This window comes from Hypomesus transpacificus, chromosome 17 (assembly GCF_021917145.1).
Source record: "Hypomesus transpacificus isolate Combined female chromosome 17, fHypTra1, whole genome shotgun sequence".
Taxonomy (NCBI): Eukaryota; Metazoa; Chordata; class Actinopteri; order Osmeriformes; family Osmeridae; genus Hypomesus; species Hypomesus transpacificus.
Window position 1 is genome coordinate 5,672,797 of NC_061076.1, and position 11,039 is coordinate 5,683,835.

Consider the following 11,039-nt stretch of genomic DNA (forward strand, 5'->3'; position numbering starts at 1 on the left):
TCGACGTTGGCAAAGGGCTCATAGTCCTCACGGGATCAAGTGGCAGAATGGGAAAGTATGTGTGACTGTTCATGAAATGTGATGCTGAAAAATGTGTTCCCGTCTGTCCGGCCTACAGGAGAGTCCGACCGGGGAGCTGGCGGAATATTCCTTCCCCCCGGAAGCAGCAGGAGCAGAGCCCAGTGGCCAGACCTTAGTGGGGGACAGACCCCTGCCCCAGCCTCAGCTCCAGCCCCTGCCCTCGTCCCCCCAGGAGAGCGTCAATGCCTCAGAAGACTTAGACGGCAACGTCTCTGAAGAGAGTAAGACAAAAGACTCGATGGAGGGACACATATACCATTGTACATACTGACGACAAACCAGGTCCACAGTCCAACTCATAAACATGTTCCTGAATGCACGTTGTCATGCCTTTGTCCGAATGCGTCTATCTTCCCCTGTTGGATTGACTCTCTTCGGGTGTCCAGGTGGCCGGTTCGAGTGGGAGGAGGACTTCCCCTTGGTGCCCAGCCCCTCCGCGGAGGAGCCCGTCCCCGACCTGGCATCCGACCCTGTCCCCGTCCCCGCCGCCAAGGCCCCCGAGGACAAGCCGGCCGCGGCTGCCTTCTCCCGCTTCAGCGTGTCCCGCTTCTCCATCACCCACGTGTCCGACTCGGACATGGACTCAGCTGGAGGTCGGTGCTGCTCGCACGGAGAGCTCGCCTACAAGCAGTCACCACACACTGGCTTGTCCATCTTTTGGGTACAGTAAACGATTGGAAGTGATTGGCTAACTGAGGTTGATATCCCTCCTCCACAGGAAGTGAGAACGGAGAGAGGGAGTGACACAGTGGCCTGATCGCCCTGGTTGCGAAGGAGCAACCCAGGTTGGCTACGACTTCTTCAGAGTATTCCACGAGTATTCGACAACTTCTCCAGAGTATCATTTCTATCTACACGGGATCTCCTGATCTTGTTGACCCCTTATGAGACAATGCCCCATAATGGTAGCAAAACATCCTTAACCTTCTGTCCTTTGTTTCTTAAAGACAGATAGATAAATAATAGTATGAAGAGGATAACAGTGAAGTGAAGACAAAAACGAAATTATATGATGTAATGAAACAAACATGATATCTATGTATTAGTTCTAACATATATGATAATTGTAACTTATTTGCTCAATTTAGCATCAAATTCCATCGGTGACATTTTTATGCGAAATGGAAAAGACAATAATTGGTTAGGATGCTGGCGTCATTGCTGCTTTCCTCATTGGCTGCCTTGGTCCATCTGCTTGCTCATTGGTAGAATCTTCTTAAAGACCGTTTCAGCTCTGTTTGGGCCAATGAACGAAGGAGGATGATGTTCGCACAAGATGCTGGTGTCAGTGTCCAAAGACGATGAGCCCCCACCCTATCAGAGACAGGTGAGGTAGGATAGGGTGGGTGTGGGTTCTCTGATTGACTTTGCCTCCAGAATACTCCGTGAGGATCCTTTCCTCACTCCACAGGATGTTGGAGGTGGTGTCACATACAATTCAAATGTTCTAGGATGGCCCATGCAACAAAATAGATTTAATTCAGAAGGGGAACCAGTTTTTTCCCCAGATAGTTTTCCCCTCAGGCTGATAATGGCATCTGTGAGTCTTAAAGCACTTCCTGTGACAAAGCCCAAGAAGGTGTATGTGAGCATAACTGTGCAGTTCCTCGTCCCCTCCTCCTGGTGCCACTGGTCAACCAATTCCAGTTTGTGTCCCTCTACTCAATAAGCTATCACACAGCTTTGCTCATACACCGTTTCATTCATTTGACCAACGATAGAATTACTTGAAGAGATGTGAATGTGGGTGAATGTGAATAACGGAAACCCCTTGAAATGTTTTAGTGCCAGATCACCCTTTGATTCAATACAGTGGTGTCATGTCAACATCAGAACTGTGATCGTTAATGGTATAACTCCATTACCTTTGTCAAAGTATCTACTATCTGATGTCTATTGCATAATATGTATTCAATCGCACTTACGATGGGTACAGAGGTGTTGAAAACAAAAATAGGTCAAATTTAGACACAGTTCACCTATTGTATGAATGTTAGCAACATGTAGCAGGTAGATGGACTTGGTTTTATTACTGCAGTATTGACTGACCGCCCCTTCCTCCTCTCAATGACAAGATCAAAGTGCCAATTCTGTGTCCTCTCAGCCTGCCTTTGAAGTTCTCCAAGAAGGGACTGCTACGCTGGTATTTTTGTATGAACATTTAGAAACTAAACTGAAGGTGGAGGATAGCACTCTCTGATATTTGCCAAAGAGATATTACAAAGCCCATTGGTTAGGGGTGGCCAATCCTGGTCCTCGAGAGCCTCTGTCCTGCATGTTTTAAATGTTTCCCAACACCAGCACACCTGATTCAAATGAATGGTCATTACCACAGAGCTTGATAACGACCCATTCATTTGAAACAGGTGTGCTGTAGCAGGGATATATCTAAAACATGCAGGACAGTGGCCATCGAGGACCAGGATTGGCCACCCCTGGCAAGTGGAAGATGGAGAGGAGGAGAAGAGGGTTTGTCCATGCACCAGTAGTAACATCATGGCTATATTTGAATCCCTCCCCACATTGTCATGGCTGTTGTGCTCTTCCAAACAAATAAATACAACCAGTTTTTTTTTTCTTGCGTCTTTGACTTATTTATGGGTTATCCAATTAATCACTTTTTAATTAAGATAAGCCATTGTTTCCTCAAATAAAGGACTCGACAAAGAGAATATCCAGTGTTGCATCCATTGATTTTATTTCATGGGTGTGCACTTCCTGTACAGCACAGATATAAACACAAACAGCACACTGGACAAAGTGAGAAAAATATAAAACAGTATAAAATGCATTTGCTAACCCTGCAGAACCTGTCCAATCCTATCCTCAGGCCTACAATACCTACTGTATACGCCTCTATCAGCCAGGAAGGATGTATGAACTCATTTGGTCGGTTTCTCTGTAGCTCTTGCGAACACTCATTCATAGCCATTATCTCCCATTTGTGACCAATTTGAAACCTAGCAGTGTCCTCGGGTTTGTTACAAAGATGACATGATTACACTTCTAACATTCTGATGTCAATAAGAAGACAGGGAACTAAATCTGACATATATAGAAAAAATGTACCGTTACATACAACATGGCAGCTACCTACTGTAGTGTGCCCATTTTGTGTCTGGACTACAGAGAAATCAGGTGTCCTTTTCCAGTATCAATCTTCTTTACAATTCCAGTATCTGCAGTATGAAGTAGTTAGCAAAAAAAGGAGTGTTGGCCAATCCATGATTTTTTTTTACAGTAAATTAAATCTTGAAAAACTAAAAGTGCAGGGCAAATATATTTCTTTAGAAATGATGAATTAGTATACACACGCGCACAGTTCTTATGCAAGTCCCTTTGATAATAGCAGTGTTGATCGGATGGTGATTTGAGCCAGAGGCTGCAATGAGTATTTTACAAACAATAGAAGGCACAGTCTCCATATGAATTGGTACTGTATTATAACTTGCTGTAGCACGACAACGGCCTAGGAATTAAAAGCATAACTAGTATAATAGGTTACCTTAAATCACTGTACACGTCATTGTAAGGCTAGAAATCCTAGATCTGTAACATCGTTTAGGTCCTACCTTGACTTGAGTAAAGATTACAGTAGCAGGTTTTGCTTCAAAATAAGATAAGAGGGTAATGCAGTGTGTGCTGAACGTGTGGCGTTCTGATCTGGTGAATCTACACAATATTTACAAAGTGGTATCAAAGAATACTGGAGCGCGCTGTGTCGTAACATGGTACCTAAAAAGACCCGACCTGTGCGTTTAACACCGGTCATGGCGAGACGGTCAGTCGCAGTGCTGCACGGGCGCCGACTAATTCAGAAACTCTACCACCTTCCCTCAGCATGAAACTGATCTGATATACTGTACATTCATTTACACATAACAACATGTAAACACCAAAGTGATATGAAGGCGGTCCAATTTGACCTACTACTGCCAGCATCAACCCCTTTGCAGAGACAGTGTGGGGGGGGGGGCAGGCGTGGGGACTGGGAGGGGGGGGGGGGTTGGTGTGGGTGGCGGGTGAAGGTGGGAGCACAGGGGTGGTTAGTAGAAGATGGGTGCAGATCTGTCGTCTGTGAAGTTGGAGCGGAGGTAAAGCTCCAGGGCTTGATCGCTGTGGAGAAAGAAGGGGGGCAAGGGACAGAGAAAGTTAGGCTTTATAACAAACACAAATACACAATGTGCATGAACTCCTCCCATACGCAACAATCCCAGGTCAGTTTGGTGATTTGAAAAAGCCACTCATTATACTATTTATCAGAGAGAATGTTGGAGCAGGCATGCATATGGTGAAAAGACCATGTTCTAGTCAACAGTTAATCATTGGAAGAGTTCAGATTGACTATTAATGTGAAGAGACATGCAAGAAGATTAGTCTTCTGAGACAACTTTAGCGACATGAGTACACAGTTTTCTTTTGCAACCGGGGGCCTCTCTGTTTGGCTGAACCCATTTCCACAGTGAAAAAAACAGCTCAGCCAATCCAGAGAGGCCAAAGGCTAGAAAAGACCAGAAATGCCCAGCACCCTACCAGACAGCCAATGACAGCAGAGAGAACCAGTGGAAAAGAGAGAGATCAAAAGAGAGATATTGAGAGATCAAAAGAGAGATATTGAGAGAGAGAGACAACAGTGATTGGTTGGCTGAACGTCGATGGAGACTGGCGACTTACGGAGGTCCTGTTTTCTCAGAACCGGGACAATTCTGGACCCAAACTGGAAGGTAAAGAGAACCCTTGGGTTTGAGTATCTCACTCAGGTCATGCATGGTTCACAGTTCTTAAAGGCATTGGTACTGTTGCTTAGTCTGGTGCAAGACGAACATACGCTAGGTTACCAATACACCTCAACTGTGATCCAACAATGAGAGATGAAACACATGCTCGTCATGCTCAAGGCTAATGTGGATCTGTAGATGTGTGATGTGTAGAGACCAACCCTCTGAGACTAGGAACCTTCACTATTGCTCTGACAGCACATTCTCATCCAACTGAGCTGAAGGAGTCGGCCTTGTTGTATGCTCTGTCTACACTGCCAGTGTGTGTGTGTGTGTGTGTGTGTGTGTGGCTCTATCACTAACAGAGACCACGCTGTAACATAAACAGGGCTCTGACCCAAACATAACCCAACAAGCCAGGATCATTCTCAGACACAATAAACACGAAGGAACTGCAGGCAACAAGCAAGCAGAGAAGAAAACGCCTGTAAACTTCTAAACACACATACAGTACAACCACACCTGTAACCCAACACCCTCCCACATGCAAACACTAACACACACACACACACACACAAACTTCTCAGTGTTGTAGAGGAAGTGGTCAGGTGGAGTAATATGAGGAACAACAACATGGTTTCCATAGAGACAGACGGAACTGCATATTTGGGACGACAGTAATGCATGTCAGTGATTCATAAAGTGATGTGGAGAAAGATACTGCATCAAAGAAATATAAAACACATTTTGGGGATAAGAGGGAAAAAATATAACTGGGAAGAATCATGTGATACAAAAATCAAAATGTTTCAGTCATTGATTGACAGAACAGATATCTCATCTGACCAAACTGTTTATTAATATATAGATATATGTTTTATTTAGAATACTTTTGTAAAAAGTCACCATACATTCAATGTCAAAGGTCAGTATCACATTTCTGATATTCCTCCATGGCATGCATAAGATAAACACTTTTTCATGATTCTATTTTTCTCTTTTCTGTAAATGTTTTTTTTTTTTTTTTTTTTTTTTTTACTTTTTCTTTTTTCTTTTCACAAGGACAGTAACGTATTTCTCAAATAAAAGACCAAAAACAACATAGTCACTCAGGGCACACGATCATATAAACATAGAAGGCTCCAGAAAAGTTTCAGTTCTCTGTTATTCAGCTAGATATATCAGGGGTTTCTAATTGACAGAAAATGGCAAAAGGTATGGAACTAAGGGACAATCATTACTGAGGTCTACCAGTCTCAGTGGAGTAGAATATGAATAGAATGTGACTGGCTGGAAGAATGTTATTAAATGCACTGGAAGGTAGGCTTTGTGGTACTGTTTACTATCATTTTTTTATTGTCTGATTATTTGGTCATGGAAAATGTATTTACTGCGGTGGGAGTGGAAGTTTGAAAATGCTAATAAATCTATTTCACCACCTCAGTTTCATGCCGATTTCATTTCAGTAGCACATGAACTACAGATACCATAAAAAAAGTTGCGATTCTGAAGTAAGGCGGAGAGGACACACCCTCTGGACAGGAAAACCAACAGCACTGACACAAAGGGAGCACAGCGCGCGAGGACAAAATCTCTCCAAAAACAAAACACCTGCACGGCCTCATTTCTAAACCAATCTTACAAGTGCAGCCTCTAGAGGCTAGTCCACAAGGGGAGTCAAAAAGGCCATTTTAGCCAGTGGCTTCAGTACAATGACAGTAGCTTTTTTGGCAGTTGTACAGTACATGAAAATGTCTTTCAGATCAACAAAATGACACAACCATGTACATGCATGAGAGGACAAGCAGTGGGCAAAGGCAGTCTCTTGAGAGCGGTCCATTATTCCAGGACATGATAAGATCGAGAATTCAGAGTCCAAAATGGTGCAGGCCAGCCAGAGGAGCCCCAGCCCCAGCCCCGGCACCGGCCTCGACCCCGGGCCGCAGGCTCTCCCCCTCAGCACTATCCTCCACCCACCAACCGCTACTGTCGCCACGGCAACCACCAGGAAGGAGGGAGGGACCCGGGGAGGAAGAGAGGACAGAAAGGAGGGATGAGACTGGCTTCTTCCATTGGAGAAGGAGGGTGTGTGGAGGCAGGGGGGGAGGAAAAGAGAGGACAGGAAGGAAAGTGAAGGGGGAAGGGGGGTGGGGGGGAAGGGGGGGCGCCTGTGCTATCCGGGAGCTGTCTGTGTCTGTCTGTCTGTCTGTTCTCACACAGTCGAAATCAATTTGCCATCGGAACTGTGGAACAAAGAGAGAAGGAAGCATGCCAGGTCGGACACACTCAGAGAGAAATGGAGAGACACAAGACAGCCACTAGAGGGCTCTGATGAGTTTGGGCAGAGTGCAGGAGGAGAGGGGTGCCGTCAGACACCGTGACGTCCCCCCCAGACCACCTACATCTACCACGCCAAACACACCGGCCACGTGGCCAAGGAGATGCCCCCTCCAGCTACCTCATCAAACCTCTCGCAGCAGGGTTTATCAGTGGTGACAGCTCCGTAAAAACATGGCCGTCAACAAAGAGTTCAATCTGGACTTGGTTTGAAGAATTGATTTGCGTTTGAATATGGAATTGTGTTCACGGCGAAGGCCAAAGGCATTCAGAGGCCACTTTTGATGAGGTAATCAAAGTCATCTCCTTGGCAACCGGGGTCCAGTGTAAGATTAGTAAAGCCTCCGGGTTGAGTACACCCTGGAGCAACTTAAGCTAAAAATACTGACCCAGAACCTGACATTAAGCAGCTGACAAAAAAGTATGTGGAACAACTTGGCACCAGAGCTTAGCGCTTCAGGCGCCCAAGTAGTGATGCCAACATGAGGTCATACGGATGCCACTCCCCACTATCACAACATCCACTGAGCTTTGTTTGCACACATACACAGAGGAAAAAACAAAAACTCACAACTCACTCACACACACACAGTCGTCCTATTAAATCTGTAGTATGTCTGATTGGGTTACAGAGATCCAGTTGTTTTTTGGACAATCTACATGTAAAACTCACAATAAACTATACCAGACACAAACTGTCTGGATGGGGTTGAAATGGTGTTGATAGATTTATACCCTTTAGAAAGCTGAAGGAATGAGCAAGCAAGGGTGGGAAAAAGTCAAAACAGACACTTGGAGAAAAACTAAACTTCAGTAGGCTTGATTTGCACTCCAATGAACCTGTTCTTGAACTATTTCTTCCCGTATAATAAACCTAATGTTTCCAGGTTTGTGTGCTTCTTTATCGCTATGGGAGGAGCCTTACCCAGGACCTTAAGGATTCTCTCTCTCTCATCTCTACAGTCATGTCTCTCACTCACTTTCCCCATTCAAACAGTCACGGACCTCACCCCAGTGGAGAGGAAATGCTAGCATCTGTCAGGTGATTAGACACTGGGCTAGTCAGTATTATATGGTACAGTGATGCCTGCAGTGTGGTTCAGTAAGAATTCTAGATGCTGACATGTCATTTTACTGTATATACAGCTACTTTCTTGGACGGAGGCAAGCTAAACCAGGTCACCGTTCAGGAGGGAGGTTTATATAAAAGGTCTTACCTTGTAGCGAAGCGACTGTCATAGTCCTCAATGGGAGGCTAAAATGGTGAGGAGAGAAATACATATTTTTCTTTTACTGTAGTTAGAGTATTACTCACATTAGACACCCTGTTCTGAAGTGGGAAAGTGAATTAATCTCATATTTCCAGCAGATGGCACCAGATAACTTCAAATATTTTTGGGTCAAGCCACTGCAGCATTACTCATCACACATTATGTTGTCATGACAATGAGCCAAGCTAAAATAACTTACCCAGCACATCCCGAAAACACATTAGACACCAAACAATTCCGTAAAATGTTAAAAAACAAAGGTGTGTCTGTGTCTGACGATGTGTTCAGGTCATTGACCAGTATGGAGAAGGTTCCGGCTTCAAGGACTAGGGTTTTCATCCCACACAACCCTAGCGGACATGGTGCCCTACCTGTGTGGTGAAGCCTGCCATGCTGTAGGGCCGGGGGCGGCTCTGCGCCAGGCTCTGTGCCAGCAGGCGGGCGGTCAGGCCGTAGTCAGGCATGGGCAGGGTCATGTCACTCTCCAGCAGGTTTCCGGTGCTGCTGCTTTTCCCGTGGTTGAGACTGAGAGGGGGGGGGGGACAGACAGACAGACAGACGGACTGGTCAGTTTAAGCACGCAACGCACACCGAGACACACACAGACAGGCACATGCGCGGCCTACATCATGCACCAACACACACACACGCAGCTTACTTGACTCGGAGCTTCTCGTTGTCACTCTCAGGCAGCACACGCGTGTAGGAGAAGGGGAACCAACCTCGCCTGAGGAAAAAAAAACACCGGATCAGAAGTCAGCCCGTCTGCGACGCATGCCGGACACGGCTACACCCTGTCTACTGGACGCTGTGCGTCGAAATGGGAAATGCAATATCTTTGTGTCTTTCTGTATATTTATGTATATGCGTGTATCTATGTGGTACGGGCGCTCACATCTTGTTCTTCTCGTTCTCCCCGTAGTGCCAGCCGTCGCGGGCCTCGGGGACCAGCAGGGTGATGATGTCCCCCTCGGAGAAGCTGAGGAGGGTGCCGTTGTCGCCGGCCGCGTGCGAGAAGATGGCCTGGACGCGGGCACGGCCGTTCTTCTCCAGGCCGGCCGCCATGGAGCTGGACCTGGGCAGGGTCCGTGTCTCTCCTGGGGCGCGGCGGAGGGAGGGGGTATGGGGCGGTCACTCACTCACAATTCCTATTCATACCACAAAAAACTAGTCTGAATAGTCTTGACAGGACGGTGTGTGGACCTCTTACCCACGGACGTCTTGTTCTTGGCTGGGGCGGGCCTGCGGACAGGCAGGGTGTTGGAGTAGACCTCGCTGACCTGTCTCTGGGGCTGAGGCTGGGGCTGAGGCTGGGCCTGGGTCTGGGGGGAGGAGGGCCTGACCTGGGACCCGCCTCCCTCGGTCCAGAACTCCTCCCCGTGGACCCCTGTTGTTCCGTTCACCAAAGACATGCCGTCCGGGCCCATCAGCCTCTGGAACATGGAGACATTCATTAACATACACATACACACGCACACGGGACACACACACACGCGTGCAAACGCTGCTGTGCTGCCTGCCTCTGTCCCATGCTGTGAAAGAACATTGTGTTCCCCCGTCCAAACAAATAAAACCTTCCCACAATACTAGGTTTATTTTTCACTCTCTATTCAATAAATCAGACGTCAAAGAGGGAATGCTGTGATGAACTTTCCCGTAATCACGAAGGGGAAAACAAAATGTGACACGGCGGGAGATTTCGGCGCCGTTATGGAACTGACATTCGGAAAGTTCAGCTCAGTCTAGCTGTCTCAGAGTTCTAATTAGCGTGTTGTAAAAGGCATCATTAAAAGTGCAGCATAGAGATGCATTTCTGTTTTCCTCCGCTCACGAAAGGCTAAAGGTGCCTCAGATGACAGGAGACGCGAATTCATTAGCACCCCACTGGCAGTGAAGCAGAGATGCCCATCTCACACACACACACACACACACACACACACACACTCCTTCTCATCCCAGACCTGCTCAAACTAAAACAAAGCAACCAATCCCTCTCATATCATGCCAGCAGCAAGTGCTACCTAGTTCAACCCAGTGCTGTAGGGAGATCTATGCGGATCTGCATTTAAATGCTCTACCACCGAGTTATGCCCATCGCAGTAGCCCAAGTCGTGCAAAGAACTGAACCCTCCAGAGAAAAAGACCCTTCGACAGATTGATCCACTCACCGCCTGGTGTCCCAGCCCCCCACCGGCCATGAACACAGCCAGCTCTGGAGGGACGGGCAGAGGCTGGGCCCCTGGGATGGGGTCCGAGATGACAAGGTTGGACTTGGAGGTGTGCAGGGGGCTGGAGCCCCCCAGGGTGCCCCCCCCGGAGCCCATCTGCTGGGCCAGGAGCATGGCCCGCTCCGGCAGCTTGTTGGGGTCAGAGCAGGCCTGTTGCCACACGGGGATCTTCTGGGTGAGCAGGTCCTTTCCCTACACACACACACACACGCATGGACACAATGTTATGCAATGATTCACAAAGCTTCATACAGTACCATTTCCCACCACCTCTGTTTAAGCTCCAGTAAACAATAAGATGTGTGTTCTCTGTTTATACTGGCTCGAGACTCAGCGCATAATACGCCTACACACCGGTCTCAACAACCAAGTTATCTAAGAAGCTTCGACCTGACCACCCGTTA

At 47.1% G+C, this 11,039-nt stretch overlaps 2 protein-coding genes across 4 annotated transcripts in view; one reads left to right on the forward strand and one right to left on the reverse strand.

Annotated features, from left to right (window-relative positions):
- aatka (apoptosis-associated tyrosine kinase a) overlaps positions 1-2,396 on the forward strand; it is a 28,957-nt gene extending 26,561 nt beyond the window's left edge. For both annotated transcript variants that reach the window (XM_047038291.1, XM_047038292.1), the window contains 3 exons: positions 119-302; positions 468-674; positions 800-2,396. In XM_047038291.1, the coding sequence (XP_046894247.1) occupies positions 119-302; positions 468-674; positions 800-825 (417 nt within the window). In that variant the 3' untranslated portion in view covers positions 826-2,396. The remainder of the gene's footprint in view (positions 1-118; positions 303-467; positions 675-799) is intronic.
- Positions 2,397-2,755: 359 nt separating this feature from the next.
- On the reverse strand, positions 2,756-11,014 carry LOC124479387 (brain-specific angiogenesis inhibitor 1-associated protein 2-like). Of its 2 annotated transcripts, XM_047038117.1 has the most exons (8): positions 10,576-11,011; positions 9,618-9,840; positions 9,303-9,504; positions 9,066-9,134; positions 8,779-8,932; positions 8,354-8,391; positions 4,756-4,798; positions 2,756-4,197 (listed from the first exon to the last, which is right to left on the reverse strand). In XM_047038117.1, the coding sequence occupies exons 1-7, from the start codon at positions 10,747-10,749 to the stop codon at positions 4,771-4,773; spliced, it is 888 nt and encodes a 295-aa protein (XP_046894073.1). In that variant the 5' UTR covers positions 10,750-11,011; the 3' UTR covers positions 2,756-4,197; positions 4,756-4,770. The 2 variants fall into 2 exon arrangements, with proteins under 2 accessions (XP_046894073.1, XP_046894072.1); XM_047038116.1 differs by lacking the exon at positions 4,756-4,798 and having other exon boundaries at positions 10,576-11,014.
- Positions 11,015-11,039: the final 25 nt, after the last annotated feature.